Source organism: Saccopteryx bilineata, chromosome 2 (genome assembly GCF_036850765.1).
Source record: "Saccopteryx bilineata isolate mSacBil1 chromosome 2, mSacBil1_pri_phased_curated, whole genome shotgun sequence".
In the NCBI taxonomy this organism is placed as follows: domain Eukaryota; kingdom Metazoa; phylum Chordata; class Mammalia; order Chiroptera; family Emballonuridae; genus Saccopteryx; species Saccopteryx bilineata.
In genome coordinates this window covers 298,703,282-298,728,738 of record NC_089491.1, presented here as the reverse complement: position 1 = coordinate 298,728,738, position 25,457 = coordinate 298,703,282, and the positions used below count along the sequence as shown (strand labels likewise).

Here is a 25,457-nt window from a genome sequence, read left to right as displayed (position 1 = left end):
GATAAAACAGGAGGATCAACTGCAAAAAGCAGATAAAAGTATGCATACTCTTCGTGGGCATGCTGCAAAGTGGCCAGAGTTAGACGTGGACATGAAAGAATGGATCACACGTCACAGGAATAATGGTTTCTCAGTCTCTACAAAAATGATAATATATGAAGCCAAACGCAAAGCTGTAGAGAAAGGCATTCAGGATTTCACTGGATCGCCATCATGGTGCTACAGATTTATGAAGCGATGTGGCCTTGCCATGCGTACCAAAACTAGACTTGCACAAAAAATGCCCAAATAATATGAGTCAAAGATTCTGTCTTGGCATAAATTTGTAGTTGACGCTAGGAAGAAAAGTGATTTGGAAATTGGCCAGATTGGGAATATGGATGAAGTCCTACTAACCTTTAGTGTGCCATCTAGCAGGACTGTTGATCTGAAAGGTGCCAAAACCATAACCGTGAAAATGTCAGGACATGCGAAAACCCATTACACGGTTGTGTTGTCCTGCTGTGCAGATGGCACGAAACTAATATTCAAAAGGAAAACATGCCAAAAGAAGTGATACCACGAGGAGTTGTTGTGCACGTTCTTGAGAAAGGATGGATGGATGAAAATGGAATGAGTGTGGATTGAAAAAGTTTGGTCCAAATATCCTAGAGGGCTTCTGAAAAAATCTGCCCTATTAGTGCTTGACCAGTTTAGAGCACATATTAATGAAACCACACACAAAAAACCTTTAAAGAAGTGAAGACTCATCTAGCTGTAATTCTTGGGGGTCTTGCCAGCCAGTTGCAACCTCTCGACCTTTTCATCAACAAACTATTTAAAGTCTTTATGTGAGAAGAGTGGAACAAATGAGTGGCTGCTGGTAATCGTGATCTGACACCAACTGGATGAATGAAGAGACCCACCAACACTCAAGTTTGTGAATGGGTGAAAATATCATGGCAGTCAGTGAAGAATGAAACCGTGGTATGGTCATTCAAAAAATGTGGCCATAAATGGCACTGAAAATAGCTAAGAAAAAAATACCAGTGATTGTGAGCAACTGAGCTTCTTAAATTCTGACACTAGTGATGATGAGTTCCTGGGGTTCCTGGACAACTAGAAGAGTATTTGAACATTGAATCTCTTCTCATTTGTTAATAACAGTGCTAATGGTTGTTAATACTGCTGTTGAGTTTACATTGTTGAAATATTATTGTGGTATATTTTATTAAATATTTTAACACACCATTTTCTTCAGAATATTTTTTTCTTATTTTCCTCCTTAAAACCCTAAGTGCATCTTATGGTCAGGTGCGTCTTATGGAGCGAGAAATACAGTACCTCTCAAAGTTACCATATTTTTCACTCGATAAGACGTACTTTTTTTCCCCCAAAAGTGGAGGGGGAAATGCCTGTGTGTCTTATGGAGTGAAAAATACGGTATTTTATTAAATATTTTAACACACCATTTGGTTCAGAGTATTTATTTCCTATTTTCCTCCTTAAAACCCTAGGTGTGTCTTATGGTCAGGTGCATCTTATGGAGTGAAAAATGTGGTATTTTGTACTTTTCAGTGGTTGGGCAGTATTCAGAGTTTGAGAGTGGGGAGGAGGCTATTTAGGAGAGTAGACAGCTTAAGAATGGTAAGAGAGAGGCCAGTTTACAGGCCTCACACTCACACACCTGGGATCAAGGGAAGACTTCTGATTTTCTTCCCATATAGGGAAGAAAGAGGAAAAGGAGAAATACTTTGCATTTTTATTTCTATCCTTCACTTGCTCTTTTTTATTGGAGCAGTAATTTTCCAGATCTGTTTGGTCTTTATTGCCATGGACTGCCTCACAAACTCAGAGCACTGACGATAACCCCAAGTGCGGGTGCCACCATTTGGATCATTTGCTCAACTCGGTTGAGTGTTGAGTATTTCTCTGTGTGTTCTGCAATTTAAGATAAGTCAGACATGCATCCTGCCCTCAGGGATCTAACAGTCCAGCGGATGAGATAAAGCATGCACATATGTGTGTTGGAATTGGTGGTTGGAGGCAGGGTGGGGGACACCCTATAGGGGCCACCAGTGCCTCTTAGGGGAGCCAGCACTGTGCCTGACATAGCAGGCTCCAGGGAAATAGTTATTGATTGTGAGACGGGGGTAACATTAAACTGATACTATTTGGATATACAAAAATGAAGTGAAAGCAAGGAGAGAATTTTTTTAATTTTGTGACAGGAACAGATAGGGACAGACAGACAGGAAGGGAGAGAGATGAGAAGCATCAGTTCTTTATTGTGGCTGTTTAATTGTTCATTGATTGCTTTCTCATATGTGCCTTGACCTGGGTCAGGGTGTACAGCAGAGCGAGTGACCCTTTGCTCAAGCCAGCGACCTTGGGCTTCAAGCCAGTGACCTTTGGGCTCAATCCAGCAATCATGGGGTCATGTCTATGATCCCATGTTCAAGGCAGCAAACCTGTACTAAAGCCACGTGAGTCTACACTCAAGCCAGTGACCTCGGGGTTTGGAGCCTGGGTCCTCTGCATCTCAGTCCAATGATCTACCCACTGCGCCACTGCCTGGTCAGGCTAGGATAGAATTTTTAATTTAAGGAAGGAAAGCCACAGAGGCAGAAGAATTTGAGGACTATATAATTCAAAAATTACATTGGGGAGGTAGGTTGGAAGTATATCCTGTAGCACCCCAAATTTCAAAAGGAAAATCTTCAGTGGTTTTTGATCTGGGAAGTAATGTGATTAGAGAAATGTTTTAAGAAAATGACCTGTCAGGAACTTTTAAGATCTGGACTGGGAGAGAACAGGGAAAGTATATGGGGAAAAGGGTGAGTTACCATGAAGAGCAGCATGTCATTCACGGGGAAGACCAAAACATGCCTGCTGCTTCCTCCAAGTATTCTGACATTTTTTATTTCTGAATTAGATCCATTTCTACTACATGTGAACAAAGAACTGAAAGAAAAAGAAATTCAGGCTGTTGCCACAAATCCCAAAACTACCCAGGAGCTAAAAGTAAGTGTTGCTTGGTCATCTCAGTCACAGGGAGGGAAGCTCTAATGAAGCTGTGGTCTTGGGTTTTAGCAGTCTCCCCGAATATAGGATCTGCACCAGCAGTGAATGGCTGGATGAGGGAGCAGGGCACAGGGCGGCTGGAGGAACCTGGGGGGGCACAGGTGCAGCTAGGAAAGGCCCTGGGCTAGAGCGTAGGAGCCAGATAAGGTCCAAGTGTTTTGGAGACAATACACCAGAGTTTAGACCAACATCTGTGAGGGGTTGTTAACATGACCTAAGGCAGGGTAACCTACCTTGTTGGGTTTTTTGGGTTTTTTTTATTCATTTTAGAGAAGGGGAGAGAGAGGAGGGGGAGAAGCAGGAAGCATCAACTTCCATATTTGCCTTGACTGGGCAAGCCCTGGGTTTTGAACCGGTGACCTCAATGTTCCAGGTCAACGTTCTATCCACTGCACCACCACAAGTCAGGCTTTTTTTTTTTTTTTTTTTAATTTATTACCTTGTTGATCTTCTTTGTTCTGATCTGTTAGTGGGGACAATATTGCCCACCTCAAAATAAAGGAATTACTGGCTGATACATAAAAAATTTTCAGTAAAACAATAGCTACTGTTCTTTGTTTGAAATCTCAGATACAGGTTCACAACTAAATTACTCAAATATGGAGCAGTTTTTGCTTTGTTTTTTTTTTATTTTCTACCAACTGATGCTGTTCATAGAGGTGGTCATGCTTTTTTTTTGTATTTTTCCAAAGTCAGAAGCAGGGAGGCAGACTCCCACATGCGCCCGACTGGGACCACCCAACATGCCCACCAGGGGGCGATGCTCTGCCTTCTAGGGCATTCCTCCTTGCGGCCAGAGCCATTCTAGTACCTGAGGTGCAGGCCATGGAGCCATCCTCAGCACCTGGGTCAACTTGGCTCCAGTGGAGCCTTGGCTGCGGGAGGGGAAGAGAGAGACAGAGAGGAAGGAGAGGGGGAAGGGTGGAGAAGCAGATGGGCACTTCTCCTATGTGCCCTGACCAGGAATCGAACCCAGGACTTCCACATGCCAGGCTGATGCTTTACCACTGAGCCAGTTGGCCAGGGCGGTCACACTTTTTTAATTGGATTTTTAGTGAGATAATAATTACCGATGTAGTTGTAATAAATTATACAAAGGTGTCCCTTTTACCCTTTGCCCAGTTTCCCCAGTGGTGACATCTTGCAAAACAACAGTGTAATATCACAGCCAGAAAGTTGACATTTATACAGTCCGCCTGTCGTACATTATCCCAGTTCTGCTCCCACTCAGGGGGTGTGTTTAGTTCTATACTGTTGTATCACATGTGTAGTTCCCCTACAGTCACACCAGCACAGTCAAGATGCAAACATTTCCAGCACCTTAAAGACCTCTCCTGTTTCCCCTTGTCCTTTTATAAGCACGCCCACTACCCTCACCCCATTCCTGATTCTTCTGTTCTCCATTTCTATAATTTTGTCATTTTAAAAGTGTTTGAAAACTTTGTCTAAATCATTTAGCTTCTCTGAACACTGGCCTTTTCTAAACTCTAAAAAGAGCATTGTAGTATTTACTTTGCAGGATTGTTGGGAGGATTAAATGAGATGATCTATAAATCCTAAGAGGTCTTGGTATATTATAAGTTTGTTTGTTTTTTTAATTGATTTTAGACAGAGGAAGGGAGAGAAAGAGAGAGAAGCATTTATTTGTTGTTCTACTTAGTCGTGCGTTCATTGGTCACTTGTATGTGCCCTGACCGGGGGACGAACCCACAACTTTGGTGTTTCAGGATGACACTAATCCACTGATCTAACTGGCCAGTGGAGGGCCAGGTCTTGGTAAATTATAAAGTACTGTGTGAATGGATATAAGCTATTATAATTCATTTCTAACATAGTTCTTCATCTCTTTCTGCCCTAGTGGCCCATCCTGGGTCATCTTGTCTTTTCATCCAAGTTTCAGAAGCTGGAAACATTTAAACCCCCAAAGGATGTTGACTTAAAGGCATTTCATCTCCAGAAGCCTCTGGAATCCACCTGGACCAAGACCAATAGCCAGTTTCTCTCTGGTCCCCAAAAATCAAGTATCCCCTTCACACCCCTCCAGAAAGAGCTCTTCTTAATTATGAACTCTTACCAGGACTTGTTCTACCCGGAAAGGACCGCCCTGAAGAACGGGGAGGAGATCCGCCATGTGTACTGCCTGCATGCAGTAAACCACGTCCTCAAAGCCAATGCCCAGGTGCTTGGCAACAACAGCAGGCGCCGAAGCCAGAAGCTTGGGGTGGGCAACGATGATGACTTCAGGGACCAAGGGCTAACAAGGCCCAAGGTGAGTGGCAGCAGGAGAGCTTTGCCCTCAAGAAGGAGGCTGCAAGGCACTGCCATATAGATGCCTGACACTTATTAGGTATTCAGGGTTTGTTTGTTTGTTTGGTTAGTTTAGTTTATTCATTTTAGAGAGAGAAGAGAGAAGGGAGGAGGAACAAGAAGCATCAACTCCCATATGTGCCTTGACCAGGCAACCCAGGGTTTCGAACCTGCGACCTCAGCATTCCAGATCGATCCATTATCTACTGTACCACTACAGGTCAGGCCGGTATTTGGGTATTTTAATAATTAGAGTAATGAATGAGTCCAACAGTGAGCCTATCAGGTGGGCCAGGTAGTGTCAGAGCTGTGCTGAACTTGGCTCAGTAGATGATCCCCCCCGCCCCAGTATTTTTTTTTTTTTTTTAACAGAGACAGAGTCAGAGAGAGGGATAGACAGGGACAGACAGACAGGAATGGAGAGATGAGAAGCATCAATCATTAGTTTTTTGTGGCGCATTGCGACACATAGTTGTTCATTGATTGCTTTCTCATATGTGCCTTGACCGTGGGCCTTCAGCAGACCGAGTAACTGCTTGCTCAAGCCAGCAACATTGGGTCCAAGTTGGTGAGCTTTTGCTCAAACCGGATGAGCCCACATTCAAGCTGGCACCTTGGGGTCTCGAACCTGAGTCCTCGGCATCCCAGTTCGACGCTCTATCCACTGCACCACCGCCTGGTCAGGCCCAGTATTTTTGTTTGTTTGTTTTGTTTGTTTGCTTTTACAGAGACAGAGTCAGAGAGAGGGATAGACAGGGACAGACAGACAGGAACAGAGAGATGAGAAGCATCAATCATCAGTTTTTTGTTGCGACACTTTGGTTGTTTATTGATTGCTTTCTCATATGTGCCTTGACCATGGGCCTTCAGCAGACCGAGTAACCCCTTGTTCAAGCCAGTGACCTTGGGTCTAAGCTGGTGAGCTTTTTGCTCAAGCAAGCTGAGCCTGCGCTCAAGCTGGCGACCTTGGGGTCTTGAACCTGTGTCCTTCCACATCTCAGTCCGATGCTCTATCCATTGCGCCACTGCCTGGTCAGGCCCCAGTTTTGTTTTGTTTTTTGTTTGTTTAGTTTTTTTACAGAGAGAGAGATAGATAGGGACAGACCGGAACGGAGAGAGGTGAGAAGCATCAGTCATCAGTTTCTCATTGCGACACGTTAGTTGTGCATTGATTGCTTTCTCATATGTGCCTTGACCGCGGGCCTTCAACAGACCAAGTGACCCCTTGCTCAAGCCAGCGACCTTGGGACCAAGCTGGTGAGCTTTTGCTCAAACCAGATGAGCCCGCGCCCAAGCTGACGACCTCAGGGTCTCGAACCTGGGTCCTCCGCATCCCAATCCGACATTCTATCCACTGTGCCACTGCCTGGTCAGGTCCAGTTTTGTTTTTTAATTGAATTTATTGAGGTGACAGTGGTTCACAAAATCATACAGGTTGCAAGTGTACCACTCGACCAGACATCGTCTGCACGCTGCGTCATGCGCTTAGCGCCCCCAGCAAAGTCTCTTTCTGTCCCTATTCCCCCTGCTTTGCCCACCTCCACCTGCCCGCTTCCCTCTGTCACCACACTGTAGTCTGTGCTTATGTGTTATATATGTTTTGTCATTACAAAAAACATATATATATGTTTTTTTGCATAAGGCCTTCACCTTCTTTCCTCCAGCCCCCCACTCCCTCCCCTCTGACAGCGGTCAGTCTGCTCTAGGTGTCCATGCCTCTGTGTCTGTTTTGTTCATCAGTTTATTTGGAAACTTGTGAGTAGGAGATACCTCCATGATCATTCTGGTTTAAGGTAAACCCTGAGCATCCATAAATAAACATTCCATTATGAAGCTCTTTGTGATTGTGGAGCTGGATGGGCCCCTGATGAGCCTCTTGTTTAATCTCTACGTGTTCCAGCTCTGTTCTGAGACGCAGATTTGCAGGGCCTTGCTGAAGAGAAGCAGGAGAGAGCAGAGATGGGATGAGAATCAGAGATTCTCTTCCACTGAGCCGCATAAGTGTACAAACCTTGGAAAAGAAAAATCCGTTTTCCATTGTGTAGTTACTGCTGCTTAAAGTGATGATTGCATTTGTGTGGGCTCATAAGCCTAAGCTTCAGTGGATTTAGGGCTGTGATAGAAAACGCCCTTTAATTCTGTCTACTTATCATATCTAATTCATTATTTATTTGACATATATTTGTTCCTTGGGTCTTATGTATAAAAACATTTTAAAAAGTATTAATTTTTTTAGGAGACAGAAGTTGCCCTCTAAGAGCATGTGTGTTTATATCCTTGGGTGTTTGCTGATGGACTTCTCTGTTAAACGCATTGACTTAGCCTAAAAGATATTTCCAAATTCTGCTTGAGAGTTGGCTCCCATGGAACCAGGAGATTAAAATCCACAGGACATGGCACTGTGGGTGTGAAGGGCACTCAGCTTCTAGCACTGAGCCAGGTTCTGTGCAGAGGGCCTGACCTAGATGCCCCTGGCTGGGGCCACTCCTGTACAGAGGGTGCTCTCGGCACCCGTCCTCAGCAGGCTTGCCGCGGACGCCCTTCCTCCCCTTCCCACCAAGGCTGCCCGTTGCTCCCCCACAGGTGCTGATAGTGGTCCCGTTCCGGGAAGCTGCCCTGCGGGTGGTGCAGCTCTTCATCAGCCTGCTTGAGGGCGACAGCAAGAAGAAAATAATTGTAAGCAACAAAAAAAGGTTTAACGGAGAGTATGGCTCTGATCCTGAGGAGCGACCACCCAACCTGAAGAGGCCTGAGGATTACGAGGCCGTATTTGTCGGCAACATCGATGACCACTTTAGGATCGGTAATTCCTCCTTGTCAGCACCAAGGCCCCGAGGGGCCTGTGGTGTGAGGTTCCCATATCTGCATTCTAGAAACCTGGAATTAGGCATTCTTTCAGTGGATCACTGACTCAGCCTCCCAGCAGAACCAGTGCATTTGAGGCATCTTGTCTGTCGAGGGTTGGGAGTTTGGGGGAGTCTCTTGCCACTGCTGATGGGGTGGAGCATCTCAGAAGGCACACATAGAAAGCACATGCTCATTATAGCTGACGTCTCAGCTCACCCAGAGCTGTAGCACATAGTCGATGCAACAGGAGTTCTCAGGGAGCTTGGCGTGATGGGCTGAGGGGTCCACCTGGGAAGACTGCATAAACCAAGCATTTGCATAATGGGGGACTTCCCTCCTGCCTGCCATACAGAGTCCCTACCCCCGAATACCCTCCATGCAGGACTTAGTGACTCCCATTCAACTTTTCACACTTCTGCTTGTCTGTCATTCACCAGTGTACTTGGTTGGTTGTACATTGACCGAGTGAAGTTCTTGGAGTGTTCCTTAGCTGCATATGTTCATTTATCAAACATTTCTTAAGCATCTACTTTGCCAGATACTATTAAGAAGCTGGAGATGAGGAAATAAAAGTTAGGATTCCTACTATTAAGCAAGTTCAGCCTTGTGAGGAAACAGTACAGAATGATAACTGTTATGATCAGAGGATGCAGTCAGTATTCTCAGAGCATTTAAAGCGGTCTTCTTAACCCAGCACGGGCACAGGGTGGTCAGGGAAGGCCACCTGGTGGAGGTGCCATCTGTTCTAAGTTGAAACTTGTTATAGGATTTTGCCAGTTACAAATGAAAAAACTTTCAGCCAGGAAACTGCATGTGCAGCGGGCTTGGGGTGAATAAGCCAGGCATGACCTGAAATTCACACAGCTTCAGCAGGGCTGGCGTGTAGGCGACAAGAGCCAGTGTTCAGTTTTAAACCTGTGCAGGTATCCAGCATGCTGCTGATACATCCTGTCAGTCTGACACCCAAGAAAGAGTTATGGGCTAGAAGTAAAAATTTATGTGAAGGTGATGTTAAAAACGGTTAGTGAGTAAATTTACCCAAAACTCTATGTAGAGGAAAAGAATTTGAGGGCAAATCCAGGGATTTGTGGAAGAGCTATTTGGATCTGGAAATACTGATGATGGCCAGCTCATTGATAGAAGCGAAGCAAGTATGGAAACCACCAGAGAGGAAAAGAGCATTTCAAGGAAGGCGTGTTCAAAGTGCTGTGTATGCATCATGACAAGAAACGAAAGTGCCTTAGCAGGAGCCATTTCAGTGCAGCCTGAGCATCAGAGGCCAGATGGCGGTGTGTTGAGGATGAGTGGGAGGTAGCGGAGCAGGGACAGTCTGCTGGAGGAGTTTGACAGTGAAGGAAAGGAAGAGAGTGGGAGCTAGACGGATCCACAGGTGCAAGGGAGGGGTGATGATGATTTTAATAAATCAGTTTTCAGCGTGGTTTAGGCTAAGGGGAAGGATTTGGAAGTTGTAAGGGTGGGTCCTTTGAGAGGGTAGAGCTAATGGCTGGGTCATGATGAATGAACTATGTATGTTTGGCTCTTCTGTATAGGAGTGGCAATACTACAGAGAAGCATCCGGCTCTATGCCCCCTTTTACTCCTCGGACATCCTCATTGCCTCCCCTCTGGGCCTGAGGACCATCATCGGTGCAGAAGGGGAGAAGAAGAGAGACTTTGACTTTCTGTCTTCTATTGAGCTTCTCATCATTGATCAAGCTGACATTTACCTGATGCAGAACTGGGAGCATGTCCTGGTAATGCTGGTCATTCACACCTGGAGGGACAAGAAGCTCAGTGGTTTAAGTCCTACAGGGTTATTTAAGTCCAAATGAAAACACAGATAGTTTGGAAATAGGGAAATGGGCCACATTTTTCTAATATGAGATGAAAAGTTTTGTCCCCTCTTTTACCCACAGATTGGTCAATAAACTCCAAAAAGATAAAAATTCTTGTCAGTATTTTCAAATCTCCAGAAAGATTTCTTCCCCTAAAAGGTCACTTCTGCTATTAGACCACTTTAGTGTGGTTGGTTGGTTGCTTGGTTGGTTGAAAATCCTCCACACTAGAAATGTCTTTACCTGATACAATTCACATTTTATGTTCATTCTTTCTTGTTTGGTCGTCAGTGGAGAAGGGAAAGCTCACAATATTTTTTTTATATATATATATACAGAGAGAGAGAGTCTGAGAGAGGGATAGATAGAGACAGACAGACAGGAACAGAGAGAGATGAGAAGCATCAATCATCAGTATTTTGTTGTGACTCCTTAGTTGTTCATTGATTGCTTTCTCAAATGTGCCTTGACCGCGGGCCTTCAGCAGACTGAGTAACCCCTTGCTTAAGCCAGCAAACCTGGGTCCAAGCTGGTGAGCTTTGGCCTTCAGACTGAGTAACCTCTTGCTTAAGCCAGCAACCTTGGGTCCAAGCTGGTGACCTTGGAGTCTTGAACCTGGATCCTCCGCATCCCAGTCTGACGCTCTATCCACTGTGCCACTGCCTGGTCAGGCTCACAATTTTTTAATGTGAGATCTTTTTTTGCAGAGAAATTTAGGATGCCTCTCTCCCTCTACGGTAATTTGTGCTGTGATTTTTATTTCTCCTCTCTACATACTCTGCAGTATTGTCAGTGTTAGGATTAAAAAACTGTGCTTTGGAACAATTTATATCACAGAGCTATGGCTTTTTTTTTTATTTGTTTTTTTTGTTTTGTTTTGTTTTGTTTTAAAGATGCAATTAGTCTTTGAGAAAGTGACATTCTTTTTTTTTTTTTTTTTTTTTTGTATTTTTCTGAAGTTGGAAACAGGGAGGCAGACAGACTCCTGCATGTGCCCAACCAAGATCCACCCGGCACGCCCACCAGGGGGCGATGCTCTGCCCATCTGGGGTGTTGCTCTGTTGCAACCAAAGCCATTCTAGCGCCTGAGGCAGAGGCCACAGAGCCATCCTCAGTGCCTGGGCCAACTTTGCTCCAATGGAGCCTTGGCTGCGAGAGGGGAAGAGAGAGACAGAGAGGAAGGATAGGGGAGGGGTGGAGAAGCAGATGGGCGCTTCTCCTGTATGCCCTGGCCAGGAATCAAACCCGGGACTCTCCTGCACGCCAGGCCGACGCTCTACCACTAAACCAACCAGCCAGGGCCTCTATGGCTTTGTTTTTTTAAGGCATATGAGAACTTACCTTTAACCTCAGGGCTTGTAGGAAGTTTGGGACAAATAAAGGGGAGTACTTATTTATAAAGTAGGTGATAAGTTTATAGTACTCATTATACTTTAACATATATTATAAGGTAAAAATATAATTAAAATAGAAAAGACATGCCAATGTCTGTCATAGTGTTTAATCTGAGGACAAGGTATGTGTAGTGGCTCTGGGAAGCTCCTGATGTTTTGAGAACCCATCATTGAAGGAAAGAAGTCTGTTTTCTCTGTCATTTTCCTTCTTGTCTTGTGTGGGACTGAGGAATCTATTGGAGTGACCACAGGGGCATTTCAGAAGTTTCTTTTAAAGGAATATTTCTGTAGGTACCATTTTGATCCAAGGTCTAAAAGGCGCCAGTCTTAGCTTATCTTCTTATTGGGATTGTTCTCCTGACTATGGGCAAAGCATTTACTCATTTCAACTTCAGTTTTCTTGTAATTTAGGAGATGAAAGTATGTACTTTATCCATGGGGTTAAATAAGATGACTGATTTGTAAAATGCTTGGCAGTGCCCAGTTGTTGATGTTCAGTGAACATTAATGGTAGTGTTATTTTTGCTCAAAGCATTTGATGAACCACATGAACCTGCTGCCCTTGGACTCACATGGGGTGGACTTCTCTCGGGTGCGGATGTGGAGCCTCAATAATTGGTCTAAGTACTATCGTCAGACCCTGCTGTTTGGGGCCCTGCAGGATGCCCAGATCAACTCCGTGTTCAACAAGTACTGTGTCAATGTACAAGGCCAGGTGTGTTCCCCCCTCTGGATCCTTGTGTAGCATAGTGTAGTGTTTGGGTCATGAGGCGGAAGGCGAGCCATTGGTCAACGATGTGGACCAGGGGTCCTAAAACTACGGCCCGCAGGCCGCATGCGGCCCCCTGAGGCCACTTATCCGGCCCCCGCCGCAGTTCCGGAAGGGGCACCTCTTTCATTGGTGGTCAGTGAGAGGAGCATAGTTCCCACCGAAATACTGGTCAGTTTGTTGATTTAAATTTACTTGCTCTTTATTTTAAATATTGTATATATTTATTTTCGTTTTGTTTTTTTACTTTAAAATAAGATATGTGCAGTGTGCATAGGGATTTTTTCATAGTTTTTTTTATAGTCTGGCCCTCCAACGGCCTGAGGGACAGTGAACTGGCCCCTGTGTAAAAAGTTTGGGGACTCCTGATGTGGACAGTTCGCCGCCTAATGCTCTCCTTGTCTCCTGGCAGGTGGCGGTGAGGAATGTCCCGATGACAGGCTCCATCAGTCATGTGCTGGTGCAGCTCCCACATGTCTTCCAGAGGCTGGAGGCTGGAGGCCTTGCTTCAGTGATTGATGCTAGGTACCTAACCCTCCCAGTCCCATCAGACACCTGGGCCACAGAGGGATTTGATTTAGGCATATAGATTTAGAATTGGACTCCATGCTGGTTTTATAGATTACCATTTACCAAATGAGATGAGAGAAATGAACCCAGCCATGCCATTTTCAGAGGAGGAAACTGAAGTCCAGAGATAAACCATGCCTTGGCCTATTTCTCATAGTTAGTAGCAGGGTTAATATGGTAAATCGGATCCTTCTCCCAGACTGTGGCATCTTTAAGTTATATTGTACTGCTTAATGCTACAAAGTATTCCATGTCAGCAATTTAATTGTAAACCTTTCGGGGCAAAAACTGTTTTGCTGATTCTCTCTGTTTTCCCCATTTCCTCCTCACGGTTAGTTAAGGGTGCCCTGGCAGCAGAATGGTGTTTAGCATGTGGGAGGTGTCCAGCAATTATTTCTTAACTGACTGACCAACCGACTGATGACAGAATGAATGCATGATATGGTTGGATACTTCCTAGAATAATTTTCAGGGATAACTAGCATTACATCTCTTCTTGATAATGAATGGTATTAGTGCTTGTGTTTTTAATGTGTGTATCAAGTTTTATTCTTATGTAATCTTTTTTTTTTCCTTTTTTTTTTTTTTTTTTTGTATTTCTCTGAAGTTGGAAACGGGGAGGCAGTCAGACAGACTCCCTCATGCGCCCGACCAGGACCCACCCGGCACGCCCACCAGGGGGCGATGCTCTGCCCATCTGGGGCATCGCTCTGCCGCAATCAGAGCCATTCTAGCGCCTGAGGCAGAGGCCACAGAGCCATCCTCAGCGCCCAGGCAAACGCTGCTCCAATGTAGCCTTGGCTGCGGGAGGGGAAGAGAGAGACAGAGAGGAAGGAGAGGGGGAGGGATGGAGAAGCAGATGGGTGCTTCTCTTGTGTGCCCTGGCCGGGAATCGAACCCAGGACTCCCGCACGCCAGGCTGACACCATACCACTGAGCCAACCGGCCAGGGCCTCTTATGTAATCTTTTTGCAATGAGGTAAGCCATAGTGTCCTCTCTGGGGAGGTGGAGGGAGATTGTGACTTGCCTAGGGTTACTCAGTTAGTAGTGATGTTACAGGCTCACTCCAGACCATTGACTTTCCCCTTTGCCTTTCCAAATCAGGTTTAACTTTTTCGTGAACAAGATTTTGCCTCAGTATCGTGATGCAGTCATGTCTCACACGCTCATCTACGTCCCCTCCTACTTTGACTTTGTGCGTCTCCGAAATTACTTCAAGAGGGAAGAGCTGAACTTCACCCATATCTGCGAGTACACCCAGAGGTCTGGTATCTCCAGGGCCAGGCACTTTTTCCTTCAAGGAGAGAAGCAGTTTCTGCTTCTCACAGAGCGCTTCCATTTCTACAAAAGGTGAAGGAGTGAGAGGTGCAGGGGGTCAGGGTCGTTTCTGCATGGGGTGATGCAGAGAAGAGCAGGGCCTGTTTCTGAGCACACGTGCTTTTACAAGGTCCTCCCTCACTCTGCCTCAGGCAGAAAAGCCAAGGAGGTTGGGGGCTGGACAGACTCTCCTTGTCTGGTTCATTTTCTCCCAAAATAGGCATTGTTGAAAAAGGCTATGGAAATGATTGGAGGGGTCCATTGTCAGGGTCCTTTCTGTAGCTGTGGTGGCACACCTCAAGAAAGACAGAATTGAACACCTCTTTTTTTAAAGATTCTATTTATTGATTTTAGAGAGAGAGAGAAAGGGGAGGAGCGGGAAGCATCAACTCACAGTAGTTGCTTGTATGTGCCTTGACCTGGCAAGCCTTGGGCCAGCAACCTCAGCATTCCAGGTCGATGATTTATCCACTGTGCCACCACAGATCAGGTGAACAACTCTTAACTGGGACAACACAAGTGAATACGGGAAAGGGAGAGACCTGTCCTAGAAACACAGACACCAGATTGGGCCCTGTGTGGCTGTTGAGATAGATGCTGAGCACGTGTCCATGTTCAGAAAGTTCTGGTGTGTCCTGAGAGGTAGGCATGCACTTACTTCCTCACCATGGAGACAGGAACTGGGGCCCCTTGATGTTGGCAGGAGACAAAAGGTGAGGGGCTCACAGTTGAATAGCTTCCCTACCATGTGACTTGGACAAAATAAGTCAGATTGGCCTTTTTTTTTTTTTTTTTCAGATTGGCCTTTTTATTTTAATATTCTAATTAGGGTGTTGGTAATATTGAACCTTCTGATACTATTTGGGATAGTTACAGCCTTTTGCTTCCCCAATTATTTTGCTAATTCTCTCTGCTTCCAAATGAAAAAGCCCTGTGTGAACCTCACCTAGAGAGAGATGGGATTTGCGTCGTATTACCTCTTCTTCCAGATTCATAATGTTTGGTGCATTTAAGTTCTGTCTTTATTGTTTTATTAACTCTCCATCATAAATACTCACCAGGGGCTTGTTTTCTCAGAGAACCCCTAACATGTGAGCCAGAGCTCTTCCAGGCTTTGGAGCGTACTGGCTGGTGCATCCCGACATTGCAGTGCTGGGTGCTGGTGTTAGGATGGGGCTCCCTGCCCTGCTCTCGTCACCAAGAGGGGTGGGAGGGCCCCAGCAGCTCTCCAGCCACAGCTGGCTGCCATGACCTGACCTCTGTGGGTATTCTGCTGACAAGTGATCTGTGAGTGGAGAGTAGGGAAATGACTACATTTGTGTTTCATGGGTCCCATCCAAGAGACGAGGCTGTCGGCCAAAGAGCATTAGTGAATGCCTGCTTGCTGACATTATTTGCTTTGTTCCGGTAAGTTGTTTTCATTCATGTTGGAGAGTGGTATTTGGGGGGAGTTTGTACTCAGCAGGTCTTAAGAGCCCTTTGTTTTCTATCAGCTTGACAAATGAAAGCAGCCCTTGCGGTGGAGTGGGTAGACTGGAACACTTCCCAGTGTGATTGTCTTACAAGTGTGAATTAGCTGGGATGAGGGGCTCTCACAGCAGCTTCTCGGGGACAGGGCATGATGTCCTACTTAAGAGAAAGGCCCTTTCTCTTCAGTAGACAGGACAGTCCCCTGTCTAACACTGTTCACTTATTTACCAAGTGCTTTTTGCCTGCAAAGTCATTGTAAAGACAAACCTAGTGTGACCTAGCATGTGCCATTTGCTTCAAACCCTGGACCAGTTTAATACGTATATCCCGTGTTGAACGTGAGAATGGAAAAATGTGCGTCAGAGTTCTGTGACTAATTATCTCAGGGTTTCCAACTATAGGGTTTTTTGCTGGAGATCACCACAATGTTGATGTGTTCTTCGAACTGCACTGCCTTTGTGATCTGATATTTTATTTTTTTGTGACAAAGACAGAGAGGGACAGATAGGGACAGACAGACAGGAAGGGAGAGAGATGGGAAACATCAGTTCCTCATTGCAACACCTTAGTTGTTCATTGATAGCTTTCTCATATGTGCCTTGACACAGGGGTTACAGCAGAGTGAGTGACCCCTTGCTCAAGCCAGCGACCTTAGGCTCAAGCCAGCAACCCTGGGCTTAAAGCTAGTGACCTTTGGGCTCAAGCCAGTGACCCTGGGCTTCAAGCCAGCAACCTGGGGCTCAAGCCAGTGGCCATGAGATCATGTCTGTGATCCCATGCTCAAGCCAGTGACTCCACACTTAAGCTGGTAAGCTTGCACTCAAGCTGGCAACCTCGGAGTTTGGTACCTGGATCCTTTGCATCCCAGGCCGACACTTTATCTACTGTGCCACCACCTGGTCAGGTGTTATGGAATTTTTTTAAATCTTGAATGTTTTATGTGCTCATTGAAAAAATTTTGAATACATTAACATTTTGGTATTAAGTTAACATATATAGTTCTGTCCCATCTTCCCTCCCCCAACTTTTTATTTTGAAATTATAAGGCTATAAAATTGGACGTCTATAGCTCCTTTCACTTAGACTTCACCAGGCGTCGGCTTGTGGCCACATTCGCACACACCCATGCTCTCTTCTCTCTCTCTCTTCACCCACATCTCTTATTTTTTCTTTCTGAATTGTTTGAAATAAATTGTGGGAGGCTTCATAACACTTAACCCCTAAATCTTACATCAGTGAAACCCTGGCTGGGGCCTTCTCAGGTGTAATCTGAGCCTGGCCTCCATACTCGGGAGGGCCAGGAGAACCCGGAGCAGGAGGCAGATTGGTGGGTGGCAGGTTTACTAGGCAAGGGAACTTATGTACAAGGCTTGTCTGGGTGCCCACAAGATGAACACTTTCCCACATCGACTGCCAGAATCTTTTTTTTTTTATAAATAAATTTTTATTTTAATGGGGTGACATCAATAAATCAGGGTACATATATTCAAAGAAAACATGTCCAGGTTTTCTTGTCATTCAATTCTGTTGCATACCCATCACCCAAAGAGAGATTGTCCTCTGTCACCTTCTATCTAGTTTTCTTTGTGCCCCTCCCCCTCCCCCTCCCCCCTCCTCCCCTTCCCGCGCCTCCTGTAACCACCACACTCTTGTCCATGTCTCTTAGTCTCATATTTATGTCCCACCAATGTATGGAATCCTGCAGTTCTTGTTTTATTTTTTTTTATTTACTTATTTCACTCCGTATAATGTTACCAAGATCCCACCATTTTGTTGTAAGTGATCCGATGTCATCATTTCTTATGGCTGAATAATATACCATGGTGTATATGTGCCACATCTTCTTTATCTAGTCTTCTATTTTTTTTTTTTTACAGTGATTAAAGCCTTTAAGCAAATTCTTGGCCAATACAGCAAGAATCCATAAAAGAGTAGTGTCCTTAACATGTTCACCAAGTCCGAGTTGGCCCCAACACTATGCCAAATCCCTGGAAAATGCAACCCAACCCCAGTTCAGTCTGTTAGGAGCTGTCACAAGGAGCAGGGGTCCAGGAAAAGTCCACATCCAGGAAAAGTCTGCATGGCTCTGGAATTGTTGTCACAATTCTATACTTTGCAGCTCACGTCCAAGTCCCAATGACCGCTGCTTCTAGCTGGTAATGATTCAGGTAGACTGGAAAAGCCATCTGCAGCATGTGTGGATATGGAGCTTCTGTTCTCCTCTGCCTGGAGAGATGAGACCAGGTTGCTTTTCCCTGGAGCTCTGTGACTGTGGCTTGGTAAAGAGAACCTTGGGATACACTAAGCTCGGTGGCAAAGGTAGATTCATAATAGAAGTTGGCAAAAGGGGGAAAGAGAGCTCTAAATTAGGAGTAGGTTCCAGCCTGAAATATGAGTGGGGCATTGAGGTAGGAGGAATAAAGGAAACACTATATATTAAACAAAACAGCAGAAAATAGGACTATCAACACCCACAACAGAGATCTTCGAGGGAAGAATAAAAAACTTGACTATTCAGGCAAGACATAGTTAAGTGGCCTTGTGCAAATGAGATCAGTTTACCTGCTTCTTGGAAGCAATACCCTAGGCTTGTCCACAGTGTCGTAGATGGGGCCGACGGCCCTGGGCACCTTCAGCCTTCAGTGGCAAACCCCAGCATTCTGGGCAAGGTTAGGTCATAGGTGGCTGGAACAGGGCTGGAAGAGACTGAACCCTCCCTTAGAGGAGCGAGGGGGAAGCCTACCTTCCAGTGTCCCTGTTTCCTCACAGCAGAGGCATGTAATTCTGGCAGGCTTTAGCTCAATGACCTTCCTTTCCACTATTGAAGCAAGATCCAGATGGCATCCTATGAGACCCCTTTGGGGCATTGGAGCCTTTAAGGGTGTATCCTAAAAGCTGGTAGTTCCCCTGATCTCTATTGGGCTTTTTCTGCCTCTAGGTATCTTAAAAGCCATGCTCAGAAGATCTCGCTGAGGGGTTTGAGGATCCCCATCTGCCTATATAAATCTTTTCCATATATCTGGAGCTATTTGGAAAAAGACAAAACAGTGCTATTAGTTGGATCTAATAAAGAAGGTAGTAGTTTGCAGGCGAAAAAGATTTGGCATCTCCTGTTCATCAGCATTCAAAAGAAATTTAAAAAAAATTTTTTTTAAGTAAAAAGCATGATATGGTAGACCTGTAGGAGTTCCAGGATATGACTACCCCCTTTTAAATTTTTTTTTAATTGACCTTAAAATATTTGCTGGGTACACTTTAATAATACCTTAACTTTAAAGATTGTAAGAATGACAAAATACAGTAAATGCTTTTGCTCCATATGCAGGAACATTTTCAGTTTAACCAGTTTAGGAAATCCAATAATAGAACAATGCATACAGACAATGAGCTATAACATGCTTAGCAGCCTCTCCTGTTCTGACAGAGGTTACTATAAATCCAGAATATGTATCCACTGTAACTTGGATATAGGACTGTTTGCTAAATGAAGGTATAGACTGCCAGAATCTTAAAAGTTCACATGAGGGCGCTAACTGGGGTCATCACGTACCCAGATAGTCCCATCACCGTGTTTCTGTGTCACGGCTCTGTCAGGGCACAGCTCTGGGGGCAGGGGGGGCAGGTGGGGCACACATTCCAAAGCATAGGAGGGGGAGGAGCCCTTTTTCCAACCACAACACATTATCATACCACTTGGCATCACTACAGTTACATCCAACATGTAGTTTCTCTTCAAATTTCCCTGGTTGTCCCCAGAATGACCATTGTAGTTGTTTCCCCCCCAATCCAGACTCAGTTAAGGCTCATACAGTGCATTTGGTTATTTTTCTTTTATCTATCTTAGATCTCAAACAGGGATGGTTTTGCTCTGCGGGGGACATTTCGCAATATCTGGAGACATTTTTGGTTGTCACAACTGGCGGGTTATTCTAGTGGTCTGGTGGTGCTAGTAGGTCGAGGCCTCGACGCTGCTGAACACTGTGGTACATGGACAGTCGCCAGGACCACCAGTGATCTGGCTCAGAACAGCAGTAGAGCTGAGGTGGAAACTGATATGAAATAATTCTACTTTATTCTTTTTTTTAACGATGTAATTGAGTTTCCTATAAAATGTCCCCTAGTCTCAATTTGTCTAATTGTTTTCTTTTTTTTGTGTGTGACAGAGACAGAGAGGGGGACAGACAGGGACAGACAGACTGGAAGGGAGAGAGATGAGAATCATCAATTCTTCATTGCAGCACGTTTGTTTCTCATTGATTGCTTCCTCATATGTGTCTTGACCAAGGGGCTACAGCAGACCGAGTGACCCCTTGCTCAAGCCAGCGACCTTGGGCTCAAGCTGGTGAGCCTTGCTCAAACCAGATGAGCCCACGCTCAAGCTGGTTACCTCGGGGTTTTGAACCTGGGTCCTCCACGTCCCAATCCAACGCTCTATCCACTGTGCCACTGCCTGGTCATGCTAATTGTTTTCTTTTTCTTTTTCTTTCTTTCTTTTTTTTTTAAGTCTTTCTTTTTTTTAGTTTTAGATTTTATTTATTCATTTTAGAGAGAGGAGAGAGAGAGGGAGAAGGGAGGGAGAAGCAGAAAGCATCAACTCCCATATGTGCCTTGACCAAGAAAGCCCGGGGTTTTGAACCAGCGACCTCAGTGTTCCAGGTCGATGCTTTTACCCACTGCGCCACCGCAGGTCAGGCTTTCTTTCTTTTTTTAATTAATTTAATGGGGTGACATTGATAAATCAGGGTATATATGTTCAGAGAAAACATCTCCAGGTTATTTTGACATTTGATTATGTTGCATACCCATCACCTAAAGTCAAATTGTCCTCCGTCACCTTCTGTCTGGTTTTCTTTGTGCCCCTCCCCCCCTCCCCCCCATAACCAACACACTCTTGTCCGTGTCTCTGAGTCTCTATTTTATGTCCCATGTTTTCTTATTTAAATCAGAGGTTTCCAAACTTTGCTGTACATTAAAATTCCCTTGCAGTTTTAAAAAATCTGAATGCCCAGGTCAAACCTCAATACCAGTTAAATCACAGTGTCAAGCATAGATATTTAAAAGCACAAACGGGATTCAATATCCAGCAGAGTTTGGGCACCACTGATGTAGATTAAACATCTTGGTAAGAATCTGACATTCTAGATGTTGACTTCCCACTGCATCTCATCTGAGGGCACAGTGGCCATTTGCCCCACTTTTGGTAATACTAAATATAACCACTTGGTCAAGGTGGATTGGCACTCCATCCATTTCTCTCCATTGTAAAAATATCTTTTCTGTGTAATTAATGATCTGTGGGCTGTGTATTGCATTCCTTTAATGGTTACATACTATTACAATGTGTGGATATATAATTAACTCAGTTTCCTTTTAATAGGCATATGGATTTTTCCCTGTTTTATTCTATTACATGCGATAATGCCAGGAACATCCTTATGCATATAGTTACACAATTAAAAATTTGCTACACATCGCCACTTATCTCCCCCATCTTCTCCTTATCTCCCTCTCTGCCAAATACAGAACAATTTATACTTATTGTCAGTGACTTTTTTTTTCTTGTGGCAGAGACAGAGAGAGTCAGAGAGAAGGATAGACAGTAAGGGAGAGAGATGAGAAACATCAACTCTTCGTTTCAGTTTCTTAGTAGTTCATTGATTTCTCATATGTGCCTTGACCAGGGGGCTACAGTAGACCTATTGACCCCTTACTCAAGCCAGTGACCTTGGGTCCAAGTTGGTGAGCTTTGCTCAAACCAGATGAACCCGTGCTCAAGCTGGCGACCTTGGAGTTTTGGACCTGGGTCTTCCGCATCCCAGTCTGACACTCTATCCACTGCGCCGCTACCTGGTCAGGCTGTCAGTGACTTGATAGCCAGAATGATAACCTCATTGTTTTAATGTCTTTTTGTTGTGATTTAGGGCTTTTACAATTGTCAGTTGACTGTAGAGGCAGAGGTAAGTAGCGCTCATGTCCAAGCACACCTCCTTCTGCCAAGTCACTGGTGTGGGAGTTGGGACTCTAGTAAGGATTTGGTTGTTACTATAGTAACCTTCCCTGCACTGCAGAGTAAATTCCGCCAGCTTCATGTGGAGCCTGGGTGATGCAGGGACCTTCCTCAGTGTCTTGCTCTGCTCACAGCTTTCCCCACGGCCTGTGCCCCAGTGTCCAAGGTGGGGGGTGTCTGTCCCCACACTCCTGCCCCGCCTCCAGCAGCAGGTGCTCCTGCTTGTTGCTCCCTGCACCACCTGAGGGGGGAGAGGGGGTTCTCGGGGTCCAGCTCAGATTTAAGCAAGCCTGTTCGTTGTGGACTTTGGAGGTGGGACTTTCTCTGAGTTCTGGCCTGGCCCCCATGGCAACCAAACTCTTGTGTCTGTGAGGGGTCTGCTGGGGAAGTGTTCCTGCTCCTTCCCCGGTGGTGACAGACCTCGTCACATCAGTGGAATCTTGGGCTGAACAGGCTTTGCATTGTTTTCCCAGGAACAGGCTGCTGTTGCTTTTTACTGGGTGTAATTGTGGGGATGGGTGGAGTTGGGGGCTTTACTGCCCCTCCTTAGGGGCAGATGGCTTTTGCTTCACCTACCCTTCTCCACCAGCAGTTGACCTTTGCCCCTCTCCCATTGGCTTTAGGCTTTTGCTTCATGTAAGACGGTCTGGGAAGTGTATAAGGGTTCGTGTCTGCACCACCTGTGGGGTCTCAGGTCTCTGCCTGCCTCCAGTCCTTTTCCAGGGCTCCCAGTGGAGGCTGTGGAGGGCTCACAAGTGAGTGTTAGCTAAAGCAGTGTCCGGGAACCCCGGGCACACTGAACTATCCCAGCCCACACTTGCCCTTTAAGAATTGGTTAAAGTGTAGCTGTTTTCTTCCTCCCCACTTTCCTGGCGGCTCCTCCCTTCCTCTTGTTCTCTGCCAGAGGTGAAGTAGTTCTCGTGTCCCGTCCTCAGAGAGGTTGTCACTGTGGAGGATAGTCATTGTTGGTCTGCAGCTGGTCTGTGTGGCCCCTAAGATCTGCTTGCATGTCTCTTCCCAACTTCAAGTTCAGCAGCATGACAGTGGTAGCTTGATATTGACCATGGTGGGAGTATTTACACCCCAGAAGTTGACAAGTGCTTCAAATCAGCACCCTTCTGCCCACTGAGAACCTGTTACTAAAACTACACTAGCACCTGATTGAGTCAGTTCACCTGGTTGCCTCCTGACATCAACTGTCTGGGCTCAAGAGAAGGAACGCTTTGTAGATGACAGGGAGTTTTCTCCTTAGCGTGGGAGCAGTGTTCTCTTGAGTTTTCTATAGTAAGCTGAAGTGGAACTCATTGTTTGTTTCTGTTTGTTTTAGTAACTAGAGAGATAGAAGAGCATATTCAAGTTCATTAGCCATTAGAATTCCTTTATGGAAACGTGATGTAGAAAGGTGACCAGGGAGCCTGACCAGGCGGTGGCACAGTGGATAGAGCATCAGACTGGGATGCAGAAGACCCAGGTTCGAGACCCCGAGGTCACCAGCTTGGGTGCGGGCTCATCTGATTTGAGCAAAAAGCTCACCAGCTTGGACCCAAGGTCGCTGGCTCGAGCAAGTGGTTACTCGGTCTGCTGAAGGCTCACGGTCAAGGCACATATGAGAAAGCAATCAATGAACAGCTAAGGTGTTGCAACAAAAAACTGATGATTGATGCTTCTCATCTCTCTCTGTTCCTGTCTGTCCATATCTATCCTTCTCTCTGACTCTCTCTCTGTCTGTAAAAAAAAAAAAAAGGAAGGTGACCAGGGAATGGATTGCAGTTACAGTTGAAAGAGGAGGTTCTCCAGAGATCAGGATGAGACATGGGGTAAAAAGGCAAGGAGAGCTTAACCTCTGTGAGTAAAATGAAATTCCCAAGGGAGCCTGAAATGTCAGCAGTGTATGAGAGTCTAACAGGAAAATCAGAACCTTGTCAACATATAAAATCTTTTGTTAGGGGACCCCAGAGGGAACGATTGACCTTGACCGGAACCAGAGTGAGTCCCTAGAGCCCCCCACCCCCGCCCTGCAGCGCTGTGCAGCAGGGAGAGCAGTGCAGAGCTGTTGGAACCGTTGCTCTCCTACAATGCCTAATGGGCCTCAGGAGTTTTGTAAATGGATGAACTTGGAACATCTGCCGTGGAGTGAACATGTCTGTAGAGTGACAAGAAAAGACTGATGGGGATGCATTTACAGTTTATGCAGTTTGTTTCATGTACTGGCTCTGACCTCATCTTCATTCCAGATCATTCCCTTTTGCCAGATTATAAGAAGAATAACGTTAAATTATAAGTGCCTACTTTTAAAGTCTGTTTTCTCCAACAGACTTATAACAGTTTACTGTTTTCTTCACCCTACCTCAGTCTACCCAGAGTAGACTCAAGAAATGCAATTTATTTTATTTATATCTTAAGGCAAATGTTAGAAATTCAAATATGTTGTCACAAAAAATAAGCCCTTTAAGCTCAAATGAGCATAACCCTGTGGTCTGATACTTGTGCCATTGCCCCCTGGAGCGGGGCGGTGGGAGTGAGCTGTGCCCTGCAGATCTCTCAGGGCCTCTTCCGTGCACTTCCTCCGCTAGACACGGCCTCTCTTCCCCTTCCAACAGGTATACTATCAAAGGCATCAGGAACCTGATTTTCTATGAACTGCCAACATATCCCCACTTCTACAGTGAAGTCTGCAACATGCTGAGAGCCACCACCACAGGGGAGGAAGCCGCCTGGACCTGCACTGTCCTCTACTCCAAGTACGACGCCCAGCCGCTGGCCGCGGTAGTTGGTGTGGAGCGGGCCGCGCAGATGCTGCAGTCCAAGAAGAATGTCCACCTCTTCATTACTGGGGAAAGATGAGAATTTGTTGGCTAGGAAATGGTATTTGGCCTGAGACATGATACTTGATTCTGTGCCACTTGGACCTGATTCTGATCACTTCTCCAGGAGCAGGACTGCTACAAGGAAGGAGCACCGGGGCGCAGCATGTCCGATAGATACAACGTTCTTTTCGGGTCCATGTCCCTGAGAAATGCAATGTAAACCAAGTTTTGGTAACTCCCACCTTTCAGAGGTCAGGAGGGAACCAATGGGAGGAACTCTGGGGAGCTGATAAAGGGAACTTCTGCTTGTGAATAGTTTTGTAAGCCATAAATTCTTTTATTGTGATCTTATCTCTAATTTATTACACTTGGTAAACTCGTTCAGGTTTGCCTGTTTCTGTTTGACACTTCCTAAAGTAAGGCACACATGTTGTTGCTTGTGAGGACTGGTTATGTGAGACTAGACTCCTTCTTGCTGCTGACTCATAATTCTGGGTTGCACTGGTTTTGTAGAACTGTTCTTTTCCCCCAACTTCTTTAAAACTAAATATTCTACAGTGTGTCTGTAAAGTCATGGTGCACTTTTGACCGGTCACAGGAAAGCAACAGAAGATGATAGAAATGTGAAATCTGCACCAAATAAAAGGAAAACTCTCCCAGTTTCATACCTATTCAGTGCAGTTCGATGTGGGCTCACGTACAGATTTTTTAGGGCTCCTTAGGTAGCTATCCCGTATAGCCTCTACAGACTCGTCACTGACTGATGGCCTACCAGAACAGGGTTTCTCCACCAAACTGCCGGTTTCCTTCAACTGCTTATCCCACCGAGTAATGTTATTCCTATGTGGTGGCACTTCGTTATAAACGTGCTGATATTCACGTTGCACTTTGGTCACAGGTTTGAATTTAGCGAGCCACAGAACACACTGAACTTTCCTCTGTACCGTCCACATCTCGACTGGCATGGCCGTGGGCTGCTCCACTGTATACATGGTGTTACGTCATCATCTGTGCATGCGTACATGCTGCCACATCATCCTACAGAAACTGGGAGGGTTTTCCTTTTATTTG

The 25,457-nt window shown here is 45.5% G+C and overlaps 1 protein-coding gene across 2 annotated transcripts in view; it reads left to right on the top strand.

Moving 5' to 3' along the window:
* Nucleotides 1-24,762, top strand: part of UTP25 (UTP25 small subunit processome component) — a 33,145-nt gene extending 8,383 nt beyond the window's left edge. The window contains exons 5-12 of one of the 2 annotated variants that reach the window (XM_066261447.1): nucleotides 2,915-3,003; nucleotides 5,141-5,332; nucleotides 7,954-8,173; nucleotides 9,768-9,970; nucleotides 11,978-12,160; nucleotides 12,627-12,739; nucleotides 13,890-14,135; nucleotides 24,180-24,762. In XM_066261447.1, coding sequence (XP_066117544.1) covers nucleotides 2,915-3,003; nucleotides 5,141-5,332; nucleotides 7,954-8,173; nucleotides 9,768-9,970; nucleotides 11,978-12,160; nucleotides 12,627-12,739; nucleotides 13,890-14,135; nucleotides 24,180-24,423 — 1,490 coding nt within the window. In that variant the 3' untranslated portion in view covers nucleotides 24,424-24,762. Of the gene's footprint in view, nucleotides 1-2,914; nucleotides 3,004-4,921; nucleotides 5,333-7,953; nucleotides 8,174-9,767; nucleotides 9,971-11,977; nucleotides 12,161-12,626; nucleotides 12,740-13,889; nucleotides 14,136-24,179 lie in introns of both variants that reach the window. The other variant, XM_066261446.1, reaches the window with a different exon arrangement.
* The last annotated feature ends 695 nt before the right edge of the window (nucleotides 24,763-25,457 follow it).